The sequence below is a fragment of the Erpetoichthys calabaricus genome, chromosome 8 (genome assembly GCF_900747795.2).
Source record: "Erpetoichthys calabaricus chromosome 8, fErpCal1.3, whole genome shotgun sequence".
Classification (NCBI taxonomy): Eukaryota; Metazoa; Chordata; class Cladistia; order Polypteriformes; family Polypteridae; genus Erpetoichthys; species Erpetoichthys calabaricus.
Window position 1 is genome coordinate 159,063,565 of NC_041401.2, and position 22,771 is coordinate 159,086,335.

The 22,771-nt window shown below is 35.4% G+C and overlaps 1 protein-coding gene across 2 annotated transcripts in view; it reads left to right on the forward strand.

The window, feature by feature from the left end:
* The window catches only part of sf3b1 (splicing factor 3b, subunit 1), an 84,372-nt gene that overhangs the window by 47,182 nt on the left and 14,419 nt on the right, over positions 1-22,771 (forward strand). For both annotated transcript variants that reach the window (XM_051931048.1, XM_051931049.1), the window contains 13 exons: positions 3,081-3,293; positions 4,512-4,633; positions 5,218-5,415; positions 5,522-5,623; positions 7,003-7,182; positions 7,416-7,502; positions 7,676-7,946; positions 9,623-9,768; positions 11,772-11,918; positions 12,103-12,228; positions 12,364-12,585; positions 12,999-13,181; positions 14,157-14,268. In XM_051931048.1, the coding sequence (XP_051787008.1) occupies positions 3,081-3,293; positions 4,512-4,633; positions 5,218-5,415; positions 5,522-5,623; positions 7,003-7,182; positions 7,416-7,502; positions 7,676-7,946; positions 9,623-9,768; positions 11,772-11,918; positions 12,103-12,228; positions 12,364-12,585; positions 12,999-13,181; positions 14,157-14,268 (2,109 nt within the window). The remainder of the gene's footprint in view (positions 1-3,080; positions 3,294-4,511; positions 4,634-5,217; positions 5,416-5,521; positions 5,624-7,002; positions 7,183-7,415; positions 7,503-7,675; positions 7,947-9,622; positions 9,769-11,771; positions 11,919-12,102; positions 12,229-12,363; positions 12,586-12,998; positions 13,182-14,156; positions 14,269-22,771) is intronic.

Below are 22,771 nucleotides of genomic sequence, written 5' to 3' on the forward strand. Positions count from 1 at the left end.
AATGATTGTAACAGCCTGAGATTTTTATTAGTACATTATATCAAGCACTCTTTTTCATAGTGCTGCTCAAAATAGAGTTTAAGAGCATACGCTGATGTTGCTGCACCTACCACATGACAAACCACCTCAGGATCCCAGATTAGGACTCGAGTGCAGCCATTCAATGGGTGATACCTCAGTACCACACTAGTTCAGATGGAATGGGACAGTGTAATGTATTTTATGGTGGCTGCCACCAACTCCCAAATTTTCCCTGCAGGTTGGAGGGCCTACTTACAGAGCTAGATGCAGGTTAACGTCATACCCAGGGTGGAGTAATTGCAGGTTAAGGGCCTTAATCAAGGGCCCAATGGAGTGGAATCACTTCTGGCATTTATAGGATTTGAACCAGCAACCTTCCAATTGCAGATCCCTGGCTTCAGAGCTACCACTCCAACCATTCAAAATTGAAAGAAAATTAAAAAGCCCTTAAAAAATTAAAGTCCAGAAACTGAAATGTCAGCATTTTGTATTCATCAATCCAGTATTCAGTACTTATTTGAATGACATTTTGCAGCTATTACATGAAATAGTCTTCTTTAGACTAGTCTCCTGTTAATTCTGCAGAGTGATGAATTAATTTGCCCTTTCCTCCTTGCAAAATTGTTTAACCTGTGCAAGCTTAGTAGTGGGGTTTAGGTCAGGACTCTGTCTGGGCTAATCAGGGGGATTCATCGTCTTTGTTGCTGTGGCATTTTCCTTTGGGTCATTGTTCAGTTGAAAGATAACCTTTATCCTCAGTTTAAGCTTTCTGGCAGGGTGAGAAGGGTTTTCCTTCAGGATCTGTTTGTTTTGTGTAGTATTAATATTCATTTCAATCCTGACTAGATTATCATTCCCTGCTGCTGAAAAGCATCCATCAAAACATGATTCTGCCATAGACACTTGGTGATGTGCAGTGTTAGATTTATGCCAAACATGCTGTAACACATAGTATTCAAACCACATTGTTCAACTTTAGTCTTGTAAAACCAAAAGAATTTCTACCATGTCTTTGTAGTATTTTACAAGTCACATTTTACTCATTGTGTACCAAGAAGGGCATGGGTATATATAGCAACTTCCTGTTAATATATGACATGCCTTATTGAAACAATAATATTTCAGCAGTAACATTAAGTTTATTGGATTCACAAAAAATATGCAATATGCAGCATAACAAAATTAGACAGGTGCATAAATTTGGGCACCCCAACAGAGATATTACATCAATCCTTAGTTGAGCCGACTTTTGCAAATATAACAGCCTCTAGACGCCTCCTATAGCCTTTGATGAGTGTCTGGATTCTGGATGGAGGTATTTTTGACCATTCTTCCATACAAAATCTCTCCAGTTCAGTTCAAATTGATGGCTGCCGAGCATGGACAGCCTTCTTCAAATCATCCCATAGATTTTCGATGATATTCAAGTCAGGGGGCTGAGACGGCCATTCCAGAACATTGTACTTCTCCCTCTGCATGAATGCCTTTGTAGATTTCGATCTGTGTTTTGGGTCATTGTCTTGTTGGAATATCCAACCCCTGCATAACTTCAAATTTGTGACTGATATTTGAACATTATCCTGAAGAATTTGATGATATTGGGTTGAATTCATCAGACCCTTGATGTTAACAAGGGCCCCAGTCCCTGAACTAGCCACACAACCCCACAGCATGATGGAACCTCCACCACATTTGACAGTAGGTTGCAGGTGGTGTTCTTCCACCATGCAAAGCACTTTTTGTTATGACCAAATAACTCAATTTTTGTCTCATCAGTCCAAAGCACTTTGCTCCAAAATGAATCTGACTTGTCTAAATGAGCATTTGCATACAACAAGCAACTCTGTTTGTGGCGTGAGTGCAGAAAGGGCTTCTTCCTCATCACCCTGCCATACAGATGTTCTTTGTGCAAATTGCGCTGAATTGTAGAATGATGTACAGATACACCATCTGCAGCAGGATATTCTTGCAGGTCTTTGAAGGTGATCTGTGTGTTGTCTGTAACCATTCTCACAATCCTGCGCATATGCCACTCGTGTATTTTTCTTGGCCTGCCAGACCTGGGTTTAACAGCAACTGTGCCTGTGGCCTTCCATTTCCTGATTATATTCCTTACAGTTGAAACTAACAGTTTAAACCTCTGAGATAGCTTTTTGTAGCCTTCCTCTAAACCATGATACTGAATAATCTTTGTTTTCAGATTTTTTGAGAGTTGCTTTCAGGATTCCATGCCATCTCTCTTCAGAGGAGAGTCAAAAGGAAGCACAACTTGCAACTGACCACCTTAAATACCTTTTTTCATGATTGGACACACCTGTCTATGAAGTTCAAGGCTTAATGAGCTAATCCAACCAATTTGGTGTTGCAAGTAATCAGTATTGAGCAGTTACATGCATTCAAATCAGCAAAATTACAAGGGTACCCACATTTTTGCACAGCCAGTTTTTCACATTTGATTTAACTTCATGCAACTAAATAGTGCTTCAGTAAAAATCTTTGATCGGAAAACACCCCAGTACTCAGATGTTCCTAGGAAATGAAAGACATAGCACTGTTGTGTTTTTTGTTGAAAGTAAATAATTATACAGGCCGGGAGGGAGGTAGGTAGGTAGGCAGGTAGGTAGGTATTTCCCCAGCACCTTTTGCGTTGGACTTGTGATGATATTCAGATGCAAATGTCTTCATTTCTTTCTGTGCTGCTGTTGGCAGTACAGCTGTTATTTTTAAGATATATAGTTTTCTGCTACTTTCATGTGAAGTACTACACGTAAACCTGGCATTGCCTTACCAATGGATCAGCATTGAGGAGTTAGGTGCAACAAAAATTTTTTTACTGTTTGTTCTCTATTGATCTTTGTTGTATGGTTTCATGGTCCAATTCTGAAAGAGATAACGACAAGTGGCTAGAGTGGTGTGGGTGTGGTGCCATGTCTGGCTGATTTAGGCAAAATGTATTGTTTAGGTATTAATTTGGCACATTTATAGTACAGTTTTGGTATTCCTTTTGAAAATGCAATTTCGTCATTTTGTAATCTTGCTGTACTTTTTGTACATTTCAGAGACGCCTGGTCATGGCAGTGGTTGGGCAGAGACCCCTCGTACAGATCGTGGAGGTGACTCTATTGGGGAAACACCAACTCCTGGAGCCAGTAAAAGGAAATCTAGATGGGATGAAACTCCAGCAAGTCAAATTGGCTCATCTACTCCACTCCTTACTCCTGGAAAGACTCCAATTGGAACCCCAGCAATGAACATGTCCACACCTACACCAGGTAAAAGGATTTATTACCTTAAGCTAGAAATGCTGCCAGAAGTTGATCTTTTTCTAAAGTGTAGTTCTTTTTAATTACAATCTGGTTTTAAACTTGTTAGTGGGAGATTTTGTGGTGAAGGTTTTGCCTATAAATGTGAATGTTAAAATTAATTGAGTACAAGCTAAAAAGACTGATTAGGTTTAGGCATCATGTTTCTTTTGCAAGTGTAGTATTGGTGAAATATACAGGGTAGGCCAAAAAGAAGTATCACATTTCAAACGTTTATTCTACAAAAACACTACAAGATAAAATAAGTTTCATTACGACATAAGAAATGGTATACAAAATAGATTTTTTTTTTTACTGTGTTTTAAAAATGGTGTCTTCAAGGTGGTGGCCATCATTAGTTTTACTGTGCACTCTTTTGAACAATTTCTGAAAGCTTGCATGACTCGTTTGGCCAGTTCAAGGGGAATAGCGACACTTTTGTGGTGGATAGTGTTCTTGAGGGCTTAAAGGTTTTGAGGTTGGTGTGTGCATACTTTCGACTTGAGATAGACCAACAAGAAGAAGTCGCACAAAGTGAGATCAGGTGAAGGCCATCAGACATTGCTGCTCAGGGATATCAGCATCACTGGAAACATCTCTTACAAACTTACTGCATCACTGTGTATATTACTGTAGATTCTTTTGAAATTTATTATTTTCTGTCTTTCTAATGTTATTGTTGGTTTTATTTGCCAAATTATTAGTGTATTTTTAAAAGAGTTAATTTTAACAACTTTGGCTTTAGAACAGAATCCGTGAAAAGTACTCTTGTAACATGGGGAGACATTGATTTGCAATAATAAGATGGGCATTAATAATTTAGTATGGAAATGTTAACGTACTTTGCCCATGTTACTCTTTTAGTTGATGAAAACATATAGTACTTAATTTAGTCTGTAATTTGCATTATCTAGAATAAAGGATTAAAGTGAGTGCAAGTTTCCAAGGTTTGTACCTTGTTTTTTCTGACTATTCAGAGAAAACAGTATAGAAATTGTGCTCTTAGCTGACTTTTAACTGTGAATGTCCTTTTTTTCTGTTTTAATTAACTCATGGCCATAAGTAATTCTCTGCATCATTCTGAGATGAACATTTTGCCGAATTTTTATTGCAGCAGCTTTGTAACTATGATAATACCTACAACTGGCTTAAATTGGACAGAATATTTATATAAATATTCTTTTTCAGGTCACTTAATGAGCATGACCCCAGAGCAATTACAAGCCTGGCGGTGGGAGCGAGAGATTGATGAAAGAAATCGACCTCTTACAGATGAGGAGCTTGATGCAATGTTTCCAGAAGGCTATAAGGTATACCTTTTGTTAAACAAACAACTAGCAGTTTGAGCACATGTTAAAAATTTTAAAAGAGAATTTTTCAGATTTAAGAAGATTGTTATTTATACTATTGTATCGTCGTCATGTATTTATGTTAATTTAATAAACTTAGTTCAATAAATATGGAGTGGTTGTAGTCATATGAACTAAATCTGTTATGATATATTTTTTCCACATATTTAACTAATTTTTAATTCTAAACACTATGTGCTATATCCAGCTGTGTTGTAGCCTAGATCGTTTAGTCATATGCAGCCATTACTGTTTGAGCCTTAAATGCAATGTTTCCCACCTGTACAGTAATACCTTCTTCCATGAATTTAAATGAAGTTCAGTCTCTGCAGATCCTGAAATAATTTTTAATCATTTTTCTTTGTTGCTGTTAAGATTGGCCTCCATCTTTTTGGTTTGAAATGGAATATTATCTATTTTTCTGCATCCGCCATTAAGGATCTTCACATGCCTGTATATTTGTATCAGAAACAGATTGTTTTATATTTGTTAACCTGCATTTGAAGCTCTTTTTTTAATATATATATATTGTACTCTTGGTATAGGTTTTGCCACCTCCTGCAGGCTATGTCCCTATCCGCACACCAGCTCGTAAACTTACTGCCACACCAACCCCTATTGGAGGAATGACTGGCTTTCACATGCAGACAGAAGACCGTTCCATGAAGACTTTAAATGACCAACCCTCTGGCAATCTGCCTTTCCTTAAACCTGATGATATCCAGTACTTCGACAAGTTATTGGTAAGTAATAAAAATCAAATAAACGCTTTCAAATTTTTTAGATTTTTCTTTAATGGTAGTAATTTTAAATCTATTTTAAAATTCAATTTTATTTGTCTCTTATTAGGTAGAAGTTGATGAATCTACTCTTAGCCCAGAGGAACAGAAGGAGAGGAAGATAATGAAGTTGCTTTTGAAAATTAAGAATGGGACTCCTCCAATGAGAAAGGTTTTCTTTTTGTTTTAATTTTCCTGTGTATAATAAAAATTGAAAATGGAGTGTTAAATCTTTCTTTGTAAATTTTGTTGGAAAATCTGGTTTAATTTTAAGTAGTGATTACACGTGTTGATTACTAATAATTTGTGAAACACTGGTAAATCTCTCACTACATATGCTAATCCTTACCTGCTTCTTTATTGTTTAAAGTTGTGCCTTTAGGCCCTAATTTGAGGGAAACTTAAAGGAATATTCCACCCAAAAATTATATTTTTCAACTATATTATTTATGCATGTAGTTTTTGGTGCTGGCGAAAGAAAACTTTTAATCTCATGTTTTCATGCAGAATGGTGATAACACATGTTCTGATATAATAGGGGTCTGTAGTGACCAGCATGAGGACAGAAGCAAACAAAATCAAAAGTTCAAGAAAAAAATCTCATGTTACTTGTGTCACATAATCCACATGTCAACTCATCCAGTCTTATGCTTGCAATGTCCGAAACAAATGTATTTCTATGAGTATATTGTTAATTGAACCTCTTCTGGAAAACCCTCTTGTAAATGAACATGGGGCATGTCCAGATGTGCCCATGCTGGTCTTCCAACAATGCGTTGACTCTTCTCTAGACAACTTCTTCTCTGTTGAAATGTTGTAATTAGTAATTTCCTGCAAGTGATGTCAGTGTAACCACACTGCACATTTTTGCTGTGAGGCAACTTAATGGTGCAGAAAAAAATGAAACCATTCTCTGTGTTGTGGCACTTGTGCACACTTTTAGTTTGGTCACATGGAACATGGCAGTTTTAAGGTTTCTAATTCGATTCTTTTCCTGCAATTCCACAAGATATTTAGGTAGGTAACAGTCTCATCTTTGGCAGTATTGATAATTTGAGATATTGTGGCAAAGTTTTTACAGTAAATTCTAAGTCTGCATTAGCATGGTTCATGGCATGAAGATTAAGTAGCTGATTTTAAAGTAGCATTGTAAAATTATAAAATCTTTTTAATCATTTTGTATGCTACTTTTGTAGGGTTGGGGGAGCACATTAGAATTTCCCCCAAAACAAAAAAAATAGTATACAAACCCTTGCCCTGATTTTTTTTTTTGTGTCAACAATCAATTAGGTTTTTATATAGTGTGACTTAAGTGAATGCACCTGTTTCATTCACATAATTTGTATCATTTAAAATACCTTAGAAAAAGTATGCATTGAAAATGGTGAGTGTAATATGTTTATATTAAAATATCCGTATAATTCTACAGTAGAGTTTGGAAGTTTAAGTTTTAAATATCTTTCTTTTCTGAAAATGACAGTGTAAAACAGTTATTGGCAGAACTTAATGTGTTCCAACTTTAAACCAATATTTTTTCCATTAAATTTTCAGGCAGCTCTTCGTCAGATTACTGATAAAGCCAGGGAATTTGGGGCAGGACCCTTGTTTAATCAGATTCTGCCCCTGCTGATGTCACCCACTTTGGAAGATCAGGAGCGTCATCTTCTAGTAAAGGTCATTGACAGGATATTGTACAAACTTGATGACTTGGTCCGACCCTATGTACATAAGGTATGGTGGTGTTTTTTTAATTAAATAAAATGGGCTTATTTTCAAAACTGAAGAATACCAATATGCAGGGCTTTAAGGACTATATATACATAGTAAATCTTTTGCATTACTTCACAAAACATTTTAAACTAGAATAATGTACAGTAATAGTATTTTATCCTATGTTATTATGTAAAATTAAATATCAATTGAGTGCTTAAACAGAATATAAACATTTTTCTCTTACTTGCCAGATTCTTGTCGTTATTGAGCCATTGTTGATTGATGAAGATTACTATGCTAGAGTGGAAGGCAGAGAAATTATTTCCAACTTGGCAAAGGTGGGTCTACATGACATTTTCTTCCCCAAATAATTTAGATTGCTAATTTGTTTGTAATATGTTAAGGGTCGTAATATGTTTGCATTATGCACTTGAAACTGATATTTTTCAGTAATGGCATACCTAAATTGAGTATTGCTCATGAGTCTTGTTTTGTGTATCTATAATTTTAGGCTGCTGGCTTGGCCACAATGATCTCAACTATGCGTCCAGATATTGACAACATGGACGAGTATGTGAGAAACACAACCGCCCGTGCCTTTGCTGTTGTGGCATCTGCCCTTGGCATTCCATCACTTTTACCCTTCCTCAAGGCTGTATGTAAAAGCAAAAAGTCCTGGCAAGCAAGACACACTGGCATTAAAATTGTCCAGCAGATTGCCATCCTGATGGGCTGTGCCATCTTGCCTCATCTTCGGAGTCTTGTTGAAATCATTGAACATGGTATGATTTTGTGTTTATTTTTTTATTTAAATTTCATGAAAGTTGTGTATATTGTGCTCTTAAATTATTGAATCTTGGATATACTGTAGTTAGTAAACTCATACAAGCAACATGGCAGTTGCTGAGTGCTGTATGATGTACTTAATGGATGACCATTACTAAAGCTGTATCTGTTTAGTAAGCCTGAAATGTAAATAAAGTAAGAGTCAAATTGAAATGGGATTTTAAGGTACTTGCATAATAAACTGGTCCTTTTCATATTCGGGACGACTGAAATGAAAAACAAGCACCAGAATGTAGAAGCCAGCAGACCCAGACAGAGAACTGATCATGCATAATCATATTTGTTTCAGAATGTAGTCAAAATAAAGGGAATGAAACAGCCATGTCATTTGTCAAAAGTTGCTGTTCACATTACATACTAAATACCCAACCTCAACTTAAAACATTTTTTTTTTTTACTTGAGCACAAAAACATCCATCATCATTACTTGAGCGCAAAGGATTCCAACATACTAGACATTTATCAAAATATAGGCAGGTCATGCAAACAATCCTTAATTAAACGTTGTAGGTAACAAAGTTCAGATGGCCAGTATTCAATATAGCCATAGTATCCACATTGGCTATTAGGACGTTGTGTTTCAGGCCTCTACCCTTTTGTCAAGGCCTAACAAACTGGGAACTAAAGATAACATTTCACATCTCATTACATAATCCATATAAGTACTGTACATGCTCTGAAAGCGGTATTCACAATAAAACCTTACTGAAAAGTGCAAGATTTTGAGACACTTCTCAAGCAAAGTGTTTATATTTTTGATTACTGATGGACCTCTTCCCTATGTAAAGAGCACACTGTTATTAATAATGTTTTTGTCCAATACATTAATTAAATTAGGAGCTCGTTAAGACGACATAGCCTGAGCAGTGTAGTACAATATTGTAAATTAAATTAACACCCATAATCCCAAAAAATCATATTAAATATATTCTAATATGAACTCTCATGTTTATCTTTAAAAATTATGGAAACGGTCAAAGACTGGTTAACCAATTAATCAAAATATCAAATTATACCAAACCAGCTGCAGTTGTATAAATATGCACTTGTCAACATTTTTTGTTCAAAATAATGGAAAGACAGAATAAGAAAGGGTTATAAATTTGAAGTAACAGAATTATAAAAGCAGGTGCAAATGTGAGTCCTTTTAAATTGATGGCTAGTTAGCATCTGTTTCAACTGTTTTAAAAAAGGCTGACAATTAGTACTTAATACAGAGTGGTTTCATAAATACCAAGTTGATGTTATATCTTCTGTGTCCTGCTCTGTCAATGTTAGCTAAGTTTGAAAAGCAAATTTCACCATCCTTTTCCCTCAGAAAATTGAAGGCTTGTCTTCTTGAGGGATAATGCATTTTTTCACTACACATAGTTCAGACGTTTTAAGACAGCATTCTCAGAAGGACTGAAGCTATTCTGAATGCTAATGATTAGGTCTTTCATATTAATATATTGGTAGATGTTTCCTTTATTGTGTACAACATCTGTATCAGCTACCTATATGTCTTTTGTCAAATCTGAATTTTGCCCAAGGATTGTTGCACCACTAGTTATAAGTAAATGTGTTCTGTAAAGCTGACTCTACTAAAGTTTACTGTTTCATTTTATTTCAGGTTTAGTGGATGAGCAGCAAAAAGTCCGTACTATTAGTGCCCTTGCTATAGCTGCTTTGGCGGAGGCTGCTACACCTTACGGCATTGAGTCATTTGATTCTGTCCTCAAGCCTCTCTGGAAGGGTATTAGGCAGCACAGAGGCAAGGTGAGACAGTAGCTTCTCTTTTATGTTTAATTTTCTTGATTGTTTTGCAGACCTTTTATGTGTTTCTGTTCTTTTCTGCCTTAAGCAGGTGTTTGGAAATGTGGTTTACGCTTTTTTTTCCAGTTGATCATAATTTTTCTCTGTTAGGGGCAGTCAAAAAGTTTCCATATTGTGATTTAATGGGAGAGTGAGAGATCAGATTATGCACATTGTTGTGGAGGGCAGAGCAAGCACGTCTGTAGACCAGTTACAACAGGTCTGGATTGGTTTTCGACATGTAGCATTGTTTTAATTACCTTTTTGAGTTAGACATGTGCATAGTCATTTGGCGCAATGTTGCAATTTTTGAACAACGTGCTAAAATCAAGTTCATGTGCAAATTAGTAATAAAGGTAGCTTGATAATAAAAGATGTTGTTCTCAAATGCTCTTAATGCAATTGAAGGTTATGGAGCAGAAGCATATAGTGATAGCATTAAGGACAGGGCTGACTCCACACTAAGTAGTCCATTTTAGGGCCCATTTAGTCATTCAGTTAACTTAAGTGGATATTGGGGAAGTGGGATTAAAAGTGGAGTACCTGGAGAAAAAGCCTTTTGAGACACAAATACAACTTGCAACCTCCACATGGATTTGTGAGACTGGAGCAATTAACCTTTGTTCAAAATAGTAATACTAGTTTCCTAATGGTCTTTTTTAAAAAGAAACCACCCCAGTCCTTTCTGTCCCCAAATACCAAATAATTGCAGACCTCTTGACATGCTAGTAAAGTAGAATGTCTTTTCAGCCAAGCTGACTGTTTTGTAGTAATTTGTTCACTAATAGCTTTCTTATCAAGACTTTGTACAAGCCTAACGTGTCGTAATAAAAAGGTTGAACAGCGTAAATAAGATCTTAAATATCTGAAAGTTGGATAGTAATGAGAGGAAAACCAAAATTGGTTCTCTGCTTGAATCTGAGGCTTTCTTTCAAGCCAGTGTTGTATAAGAAGCCAGGCTTTGTCTTTGATTAAACCTGTCTAATAACCTGATTTCTCTATTAAGTGTTCAATGAGATTTATTGCTAACATACATTATGCTATCTTTATGAAGTCACTTTTGTTCATATTGCCAAAGTTCTAAACCTATTTTTGTTCAACCTACAAAGAGATGCAAATGCTTCATATGTTGAGGGAACAAACAATTCTGTTTGCAATAGCTCAACATCATTCAAATAAAAAAATATAGAAAACTGAATATTGAAATGTGCTTTAGACACTTCAGAAACCTTATCACCCTGCACACACCATATTTTAGCACACTTGTGGTTAACAACCGTTAACAGATCCATAAGCAGATTCTAGATGTTACATGAATTACACATGATAGCCCAGTAGGTGCAAGTCTTAATTTTGACAAAACTTTCTTCTACTGTTTTGTGCCCTAACTTCAGGGATATCCGAGTTACGATTTTGCTGCCTTCTCTTAAAGTCAGTGATGCTTATTTGTTAAAACTCTTCATTTGAAACAATTATTTTTAGCATGCTAGATTTTATTTAGCCCAACTGAATTAACAAGAAGAGATTTCTCACAGGCATCCAAGGTGGAGATTTTTTTACCTAATGTAACTTTGATCCAGTTGGACATCAAAGCATATGAAACTTTAAAAACAACCTGCTCTGTTGAGCACAGTAACAGTCCTTAGTAGAACAGAATTGCAAACAGAGAAATTGTCCCCTAACCGTTACAGTGTGTGCTACTGCTATTTTGTTTTTTACATTAAATATACACATTTTGCAAACTAAGTGCGGGAACAAATTGACCTTAGGAAGTTCTTCAGTGTTGGATTTTCATTTTTATTATTTGGTAAGGAATAATCCATTTGAAATTATTCAATAGTTTAGCGTTTTATCAAACCTTCATTGATTAAACTAAGTCAGTTTAATTGAATATTGTGTAACTTGGAGTTGTGTTTTCCCATTTTTCTCCTTTAGACATTTCAGTAGTTTTCCTTTTTAATCTACAGGGTCTTGCTGCTTTCCTCAAAGCAATTGGTTATCTTATACCCTTGATGGATGCTGAATATGCAAACTACTATACTAGAGAAGTGATGTTAATCTTGATTAGAGAATTCCAATCTCCTGATGAAGAGATGAAAAAGATTGTTCTTAAAGTGAGTATCTGTGGTTGGTGTATTTTGTTGCATGAAAAGTATCTCATATTTTGTAAAAAATGCATATTTAAAAGACTAGCTGCCAATTAAAAATATCTAAGTGTTAATACAAGAGATTGGCTTGACTTCAGTATCTTATGTTAATTTATATTTTAACATTATATTAACTTAATTTATCTTTTAGGTGGTTAAACAGTGCTGTGGGACTGATGGTGTAGAAGCAAACTACATCAAGACTGAAATCCTGCCACCTTTCTTCAAACATTTCTGGCAGCATAGAATGGCCCTGGATCGGAGGAATTATAGACAAGTACTTTAAAACATCTTACAGTTTGACAAACTGATTTAATATATCCTGTATATTCTGTTGTATGTTCTTATGCATGTAATATCAAAGAATTAAAGTGTGTTTTTTTCTGTTTACCTGATCTTTGTTTTCAAATAGTTGGTGGATACGACAGTGGAATTGGCAAATAAGGTTGGGGCTGCAGAAATCATCTCTCGCATTGTGGATGATTTGAAAGATGAGGCTGAACAGTACCGTAAAATGGTGATGGAAACTATTGAAAAGATCATGGGAAATCTTGGGGCAGCAGATATTGATCACAAACTGGAGGAGCAACTTATTGACGGCATTCTGTATGCTTTCCAGGAACAGACCACTGAGGTATATTGTTAAATCAGTGATGATAGTACATTTGACTTGAAAGGTTAACATTTTAGCATTTGAATTTACATAATAGCATTTGAATTATCTTCTTTGAAGTTTAGGTATATATTTGCTTTGAAGCTTGGAGAAAAGTGCATAAGAAATATCAACATTAAAAAAAAAAAAAAAATTCTAAGTCAACTCAAATTCCAAAGTGCCAGTCCCATTTTTTGTGGTTTGACTGTATTTGGAAAGTACATGTATGTATTTTTATACACAAGGTGCTGATTAAAACTTAGATTGAGGTAGAGTTTAAAAAGCACACACACAAATTGTTTTTAATATATTAAGCATTTTTTGAAAAACATCTTTAATTCAGAGTAACTCTTCATTAAATGTGTTTATTATTTTATCCTTTTTGACATTTTCAGGACTCTGTGATGTTAAATGGTTTTGGTACGGTTGTCAATGCCTTGGGAAAAAGAGTTAAGCCATATCTCCCTCAGATCTGTGGTACAGTTTTGTGGCGACTTAACAACAAGTCTGCGAAAGTCAGACAGCAAGCAGCAGATCTTATATCTAGAACTGCAGTGGTCATGAAGACATGTCAAGAGGTATTTTTCTTTTGTGCATTCCTATAAGTGTCTAGCATGGGCATTACTGTTCCTTTGCCGTCTTGTAATGTTCAAGTATTTTTCTGGTACAATTTTTTATAGACTTGGGGCAAAAAGAAGTATTTGTAGTAAACCATGTCAATTTTGGCATGAAAAAGGACTATAATTTTGTCTTTATTTTTGACACTATCAGAATATAGAAATAAATATCAGAATATTATTTTCTGAATTTTTTGGAATAAATTGTGCCATAATCTTAATGAGTTAAAGCCTTTGAGCAAAGGAACTAATACTATGCTATGTTATAGCTGTGATATAAGACCAGATTACAAAGAGCATGGTTTACAGAGGAAAAAAAAGACAGGTTTCTTCTGCTGTTTAAATGTGGTACAATACTTAGAAGTCTTGTGAAGTGGGGCACTCTGCTGTAATGTAAAAATTAACTAAATGTGGTACTTTAATAAACAGCAGGGTATTTAGGACGGTGACCAAGGCTTTGGATGATTCTTGTCTTCCTGTCACAGTATGGTTCTTAGCAAGTCATTTACCCTTCCTGTTCTCTGTTTAAAAATACCTACAAAGTATGTAGTCAATTACAATGCAGCATGAAAGTCAATTTGAGTAAAGTGGACAGTTCAAACAAAACTGCTACAAGGAAAATTTAATTATGCCTTAATAGTTTTTGTACAGTTACTTCACTTGATGTATTAATTGTGTGAAGTTTTTGAGATTGTTTTTAGGATTTCATTTTGTATTAACACTGAAGGACAGAAGGTTCTTTTCAAAGTTTATTAATCCATGCCTCATTACCGTTTATTGAAGGTAGGGCTCTTGTTTCTGAATCCACAGGCTGGAGTTTATACTCATAACAACTTGTTTTCCAGTGTCATTTTATTACTGTTTCTTGAAGAATTTTCAGGTTTATTTAATAGTAATTTAATGTGTTTTAACTTTTTTTTTTTTTTTTTACCAAAGGAAAAACTGATGGGTCACTTGGGTGTGGTTTTGTACGAGTACCTTGGAGAAGAGTACCCAGAGGTGCTGGGTAGTATACTGGGTGCCCTGAAGGCCATTGTCAATGTCATTGGTATGTTTTCTTGTGTATTTCATAAACCATTAAAAATTGGAGTACAATATTCTTTTTTTTTTTTTTAATATTTTTATTTTATTAATTTTCATTGTAATCATTCCATACAAACAGATCAATTTATAACCCAGCAAATTTGAAGACAAATCAAACCCCACCCCTGAGAAGGAGAGCTTAGCTAAAGGAAAATTGCTTTAAGCTTTTTAATAAGGCAACATTAGACAAAAGAAGGGGAGAAGTAAATATCTATATTAAAATAATATTGATTAAATCCTGCCAAGTTTTGAAAAAATTTTGTACAGATCCTCTAACTGAAAATTTGATTTTTCCCAATTTCAAATAATATAAAACATCAGTTTCCCACTGACTTATAAGAGGAGAATTAGGATTCTTCCAATTTAACAAAATAAGTCTGCGTGCCAAGAGTGTAGTGAATGCAATCACCGTTTGTTTGTCCTTCTCCAATTCAAGTCCATCTGGAAGGACACCAAACACAGCTGTTAGTGGGTTAGGAGGGATTGTGATACTAAGGCTGTCTGAGAGGCACTTAAAAATTTTTGTCCAAAATGATGTTAGTTTGGTGCAGGCCCAGAACAAGTGACCCAGTGAGGCAGGAGCTTGGTTGCAGCGCTCGCAGGTTGGATCCTGGCCTGGAAACATTTTGGACAGTTTTAAGCGAGACAGATGAGCTCGATATATAATTTTTAGTTGAATAATTCTATGCTTTGCGCATATAGAACTCGAGTGAATTCTCTGCTTTGCTACCTTCCACTCCTTTTCTGATATATTGATTAAGAGATCTTCTTCCCAATGTCCTCTTGGATCTTTGAAAGGTAGGGACTCTAATAAGATTTTATATATTGCGGAAATAGTGTTTGTTTCCTCGGAATTGAGCAGTATTTTTTCCAGCATTGTGGAGGGTGCAAGGTGGGGGAAATCGGACAATTTCTGTTTAACAAAATTTCTAATTTAAAGATAGTAAAAGAAATGTGTAGCTGGGAGGTTAAATTTTGAACGTAATTGTTCAAAAGATGTAAATATGTTGTCTATATAAAGATCTCTGAGCATTTTAATCCCAAAACTTTTCCAGGTATTAAAAAACTGGATATACTTGCGAAGGTTGAAAGAGGTGGTTCCCTTGCAGAGGTGCCACTGATAAAAGATTTTCCATCTTAAAATGCTTCCTAATTTGGTTCCATATTCTGAGTGAGTAAAGCACGATTGGGTTATTAGTATATTTGCGATAACTTTCATTTATTGGAGAGCAGAGCAGGGAATATAAAGAAGTACTACAGGATTTTACTTCTATTGCAGACCAAGCCTGTGTATGTGCATTTATTTGTGTCCAGGTTTTTATGGCTTGTATGTTTGCTGCCCAGTAATAAAACTGAAAATTTGGTAAAGCCATGCCACCTTCTGTCTGAGGTCTTTGTAGGGTCGCTCTTCGGATACGTGGGTGTTTTGAGTTCCAAATGAATGAGGTTATTATTGAATCTAACTGTTTAAAAAACGATTTATTGATATATATTGAAATGTTTTGAAATAAAAAGAGAAGTTTAGGAAGGATATTCATCTTAACGATGTTAATTCTTCCGGCTAGAGTGAGATGAAGGGTTGACCATCTATGCAAGTCTTGCTTAATTTTTTCCATACAGACGCCAAAATTTTGTTGATAAAGAGCTTTATGTTTACTTGTGATATTTACCCCTAGGTATTTCAACTGATCTGCTATGGTAAAAGGTAGGGTGTCTAATTTATTATTATATGCTTGTGAGTTCACTGGAAAGAGTATACTTTTATTCAGATTAATTCTAAGACCAGATATCTTTTGAAATTCTGTTAGTGCTGTTAAAACAGCAGGGACAGTGTTTTCTGGGTCCGATATATATAAGACCATATCATCTGCATATAAAGAAATTTTCTGTTCCAGTCCTTCTCTGACAATCCCCTTTATCTGATGAGAATTTCGGCAGTGAACCGCCAGTGGTTCAATAGCGATTGCAAACAACAGTGGCGACAAGGGACATCCTTGTCTGGTACCACGTTCTAGTTTAAAGTAGTCTGAGCAAATTTTATTAATACAAACTGAAACTTCTGGACTGGTATACAGTAGTTTAATCCAAGCACAAATATTCGGGCCAAACCCAAATTTCTCCAATGCAGTGAAAAGGTAATTCCATTCGATCATGTCAAATGCCTTTTCTGCGTCTAATGATAGTAATATCTCTGGGGTGTTTGATTTTGGTGGTGAATATATAACATTAAACAAGCGTCGGAGATTTGAAGATAGATGTCGGCCTTTAATAAATCCAGTTTGATCTTGTGATATTACCGAGGGCAGCACTTTCTCCATCCTTCTAGCTAGGATTTTTGAGAGTATCTTAACATCATTATTCAGGAGTGAAATTGGTCTATATGATGCACATTGTAACAAGTCCTTATTTTGTTTAGGAAAGACGGTGATTAATGCTTGTTGAAATGTTTGAGGTAGTATTTGGTGGTCTTTAGCTTCTGTAAATGTTACCAATAAGAGTGGAGCTAGCTGAGTGGAGAATTTCTTATAAAACTCTACGGGGTAACCATCAGGGCCTGATGATTTCCCGCTTTGTAGTGACTTTATAGCGTATAGTAATTCTGTTAGCGTTAGAGGTTTATCTAGTTCCTCAGCACTTAAAGCATCTATTTGTGGTATTTGTGAATTATCCAGAAATGCATTAGATTGCGTGTTGTCTTCTTTGGGCTCAGTGGAATATAAAGACTTATAGTAATCTCTAAATGTGTGCATTATTTTATTATGGTCGATGATTTCTTCTCCATTCTTGTTGGTGATTACTGGTATTGCATTGTGAACTTCTTGTTTATGAATTTGTTGAGCTAAAAGCTTATTAGCTTTTTCTCCGTGTTCATAGTAATGCTGTCTAGACTTATAAATAAGTTGTTCAGTTTCTTTAGTTGTTAAGATGTTAAGTTCTGTATGCAGGGCCTGCCTTTTCCTGTGAAGAGCTTCACTTGGACGCCTGGCTTGTTCTTCATCTATTCTAGTAATTTCATTTCTTAGCTCTGACACTTTCTTGGTTTCTAATTTATTTCTATGGGAAAGATATGAAATAATCTGGCCTCTTAGGAAGGCCTTTAGAGTTTCCCAGAGTGTTCCTGCAGAAACCTCTGTAGACGTGTTTGTCTCTAGGAAGAAGCTGATTTGTTTGGATATAAATTCTGTGCAGTTCTCGTCTGCCAATAAAAGAGGGTTAAGACGCCATCTGCGAGGTGAGTACGAGGGACTTATTGATTTTAGCTCCAAGACTAGAGGGGCATGGTCAGAGATAACAATTGTGTCATATTTGCATGATTTAATTGTAGGCAGGAAATTATTATCTATAAAAAATAATCAATTCTTGAGTAGCTATAATGCACTGGTGAGTAGAACGAATATGTTCTTGAGTTTGGGTTAAGAAACCTCCAGGGGTCTCATAAGTTGTGATCATTTAAAAACTGTGTAATTATCTTTGCAGTATTAGATGTCGTCCCCCCTGTCACGGGAGTCCTATCTAAGAGTGGATTTAAAACACAATTAAAGTCCCCAGCCATTATAATTTTATGAGTGTTCACATTGGGAATGGATGCAAATAGATTTTGCATGAATTCCTTATCATCAACATTGGGTGCATAAACATTTATCAAAATCATTTTACTGTTATATAAGTTGCCCATGACCATCACATATCTCCCTTCAGGGTCCGACACTACCTCTGATGCTACAAATGGAACTGTTCTATGTATGAGAATTCCCACCCCTCTAGTTTTCTTTATAAAGCTAGAATGGAACATTTGGCCAGTCCAGTCTTTTTGTAATCTGAACTGATCCTTGGTTAGTAAGTGGGTCTCCTGTAGAAATACTATTTTAGCGTTTAAGCCTGTTAGGTGAGAGCATACTTTCTTTCTCTTTAATTCGTGATTCAGGCCTTTAACATTCCAGCTCACAAAGTTAACTGTCCCATCATGGAGACATTGATTCTGAGTTTTTAATGTCATTTTATAGTTTTAATTGGTAATATGGCAGTTTTAATCTTAGTTTCAAGATTCCCCAGGAGTTGTTGCATGTTAGCCTGTTGCTGCATTGATATTTATAATTATAAGGATTATAAGAATAGATTAAATATAACCTGCTCTCCTTCTCTCCCCCCCTTTTTCCCCCCACCCCCCCCATTTTGCCTCCCCACATGAGGCTAGACCCCACTTCGCGATGTTCCAGTCCTCTGACATACGAAGAGACAGAGCACGTCCAAAACAAAACAAACCCCACCCTGCAGCGGCGTTACAGAATTAAAACAGAGATATCTTTTACAGTTAAATCCTTAATACTATCTGCCAAAAATGTTCTCATTAACAATATTTAAGCTTGAAATAATCTTCAGCGCTTTTAAGTTAAGATATTAAGATTAAAAAAAAAAAAGAAAAAAAAGAAACAACCCTGGGAATGATTTTAAAAACTAGTCTAGGATAAACCTGGTAATTCATACTGTAATAGTATAATGGTAATTGTATAAATAGTAGAACAAGCATTAAACCAAGGGTATGAAGTTAAACAGTCTACTTTAAGGTATAGTAAAATAAAAAAAATAAATAAAATAAAAAAAAAATAAAAAAAAAGGAATAAAAAAAATAAATAAATAAAACGAATCCTTGGTTTCGTCCGTTTATAGGAGATGGACGTCTGAAGCAGAGCTCCGCTAGCAGCGGCTTTATTTTCCCACGTATTTCATATTATTTAGAGGTATCCTGTATTTAACCCGACCAAGGAACTTCCACTACAATATACAAGCATGAGTAACAAGAAGAAAAGTCAGAAAGAACCGGAAAAGAAACTTAAAACTGCATCGAAGTCCGGACAGACTTCCGGCCTGAGTGCAAGTGTAAGGTATGGCATCACGGAGACTGACCTAGAACAGGCAGAAGAGTGCGCAGAATTCCTGGGACCCCGCTCCATTGTATCGTCTCCAGTCGAGAGTGAAAATGGGAGCGAAGGCGCAAGTGATACAGGTCGCGAGGGATCGCCGATTTCTGAGGATCATTCGAGACTAGAAAGGGCTCTGCAGGACGTGCTCTCATCTACTCATCGCGAGCCTGTAACAGGAGCTGCATTTTCACTTGCGGAGCACGAAAGCAGAAGCGAACTGTCCGAACTGAAAGAGATGATCGCTACACAGAAAGATGATCGCTACACAGTCCACTGCCATAGTTACGGCCATGAAGGAGCTTAAGAAAGATAACACAAATGATCTTAAGGTGGCCACTGAGCTCAAGAAGGATAACAAAGATAAGGAAACGCGTCTATTTGAACGTTTCGACGTGAACTTTAAAGGCATGTTGGAGAAATTAGTGGAACACATTGAAGAAACTAACTCCAAACTGAAAAGGCTTGATCATATTAATGACGTTTCAGATCAGCTGGAAGACGTTAAGCAGGGACTCACGGCTCGAGTGGAAACAGCGGAACAAATGGCATCTAACGCCGATGAAAAAGCCACAGCTGCGAACTCGGAATACAAAAAACTTGGAGACAGACTTGCAGCCCTGGAGGATGGGTGCAGAAGAAATAATATAAGAATTGAGGGTATACCTGAGAAACGAGAAAGCTCAAGCCCAGTGAAATTTGCAGTAGAATTACTGTCTAAAATAATTGGAGATGACTTTAAACTCGACAATGAGATAGCCACGGCTTATCGCACAAAGATACCAAGCGCCTTTAAATCTAGGTCTTTTATTGTCCGCTTCGAACGACTAAGATGTAAGCTTGATGTGATGGCACTTCTCAGACACAAGCAAGAGATTATATTCGAAAATAATCTTATTCGTATTTTTCCCGACTTCTCACCATCAACAGCTGCAAAACACAGATCCTACAACGACATTAAAAGGAGGCTACGGGAAGCCGATATCAAATACAGCCTCTTGTATCCTGCCAAACTGAAAGTGGAAGTTCAAGATGGACATTATATCTTCTTCAGCAAAGAAGAAGCTGAAAAAGAATTAAAGAAGCTGTTTCCGACACTTTTTTGAAAGTTAATTAAAATTAAAGAGCTGTATTCTATCAAGGCATGGGAAGAACCTATGATCTGATCGCTGGATCCATGTTTAAAGAGACTGGTATTATAATTATACATCTTATTTTCTTTTTTTTTTTTTTTTTTTTTTTTTTTAGCTGGACTTTATATGTTTATGTTTTAATCAGAGTTATAGACGTGAGTGTGAAAATGTGGAAGTGATTAAAGTAGGAGTACAATATTCTGTTGGATGTAGAAATGTAATATTTTGTGTGGTGGTCTGTAATTATATGTTTAGAATATATTCCAAAAAGGAAGTCTCAGATTAGGCATTCTTACAGGGATTCAACATTCCAGGCTTATGTCCTGACCTTTTATTTTTCCCTAGAAATGTAATATGTAAACTCTTTAGTTTTTTCATCTGCTGACACTCAAATGGTTACTATTTGAATGAAGTTTTGACTAATACTACTTTTGTACTGAACTGAAAGCGATCTCTGTATCAAATGTAGAATAGTTGTATAGCAAATATAATGGCTTTGAAAATCAGTCTGTGGATCAAGAAAACCCCAAGTTTTTATTAAGCGTACTTTTAAATACCTAATATTTTTTAAGAATTTAAGTTTAATGAATAATTTAGAATTTTGGAAACACAGCATTAAAAGATTTTATTAGATATAAATCTTTTAAAGCTACGTTTTTTCTTTTCTAGATTTATGTGTTTATCACATTAAAAGTTATTAGTTTAATTCTGACTTCTATAACAATGGTGCACTATGCCTTATAAATTAAGTTTGTATTACATCAGATGATTTACTTTTTAACTGAACTGTATTGCGCACTTACAAGGGCAACTAAGCTTATAAAGAAGTAGTCCATTTCTGTGTAATCTGTTAATATATAGTATTAGTGTTATCATTATCAAGAATATTTAATTTATTTAGAATATCTAATACGTGTCATCCAAAGTAAATACATAGTGCATTTATAGTTGCAAATGAACCATTCTGTCAAAGTAAAGACAGAAATTACATCTTAATATCATGTTGGATAGAAACTGCCTTTCTAGTTGACAAAATGTGTTATACAGTTCACCTGTAGTACTAGGGTGTTGTACCGTGTTAGCCTTTATGAATGTAGAGAAAAGCCAAGCAAAATGACATCTTTTATTGGCTAACTAAAAAGATTACAATATGCAAGCTTTCAAGGCAACTCAGGCCCCTTCTTCAGGCAAGATGTAATCTTGTAATCTTGAACTTAACAGTACACCTGTTAATTTTTTGTACCTTATTGTCAGTTTATGCCTGTAGTGTTTTGATGTCTGGAGAGGACACTTTCAATATCTCGTGTAGACAAGAAATAGTCACTTTCTAATCCTGTTTGTGGATTTGTGCTTTTTAGAACTATTTCTTTTCAACAAGTGCAGGACTGCAAAATTAATCATATATTAATCACAATTATAATTATGACTGCCTTGTTATACTAATTGTGGAAGGTGACTTATAGGTCGTGGCTTTGTGTGGCGCCTGCGCACGTGCGTAGTCTCTCTCGTTTCACATGGGGGGGGGGGGGCTTTGTGTGGCACTTGCGCACTATGTCTTTTGCGTCCACGGGCAGGTCCCTGCGTCCATATCCGGTTTACCATTCTCGTTTATTTTCAACATTTTACAATTTTAAGTGGTGGTGATTTCTGGTTTTTCAGAAGTAACATTTATTTTGAGAACAAAAAATCGGGGAAGTTTATTTTTCAAATATTTTAGTATCATCAGTTATTTACTGTATTAAAGTCACACAGAGTTTCTAATATGTTTGCCGTATCTTTATTGTTGAAATGGTTAAACATAAATTTTTAAATATTTTAACAAATCCAGCATTTAACAATTACATATTAATAATTTTAAAGTGCTTTATTGCAAAATGGAGGTTTTACTGTAATGTGTGTAAACAGAATGCAGTATACGCAGTTAGCAGGACAAAGTGCATATTGTACTGTTAATTAAAATTAATAATCACAATTATTAATTTTGTCATAATCGTGCCAGTCTAATGCAATGTTGTCAACATGACGAAAGTGTTAAACTTATCAACCTAGAATTCAGGGAATTTTAAGGAGAACTTAAATAAAATGTTTTACTTAATGAAGAAGTGAGATATTGCTGATTTCTATTGTTAATGTACTTTATGTATTGGAAACATTTTACAAAATGTTGCAGCTTGAGATATGAGTTGCCTTGTATCAATTTAAATGTGGTAATTTTTTAAGTGAGATGCAGCAGTTCATATAACCAGGAATCATAATTAAATAATCATGTAAAGGCTTATCAGTTTAATTTGTGTCCTAATGGAAAGTGTTAAGCAAGATGTTATCAACTCAACATGTTTTTTAAATGAAGAATTAACATTGTTTAAATGTAGTAATGTGTAAAATTATTAACTGAAAACTGAGTTTGCAGCCAAAT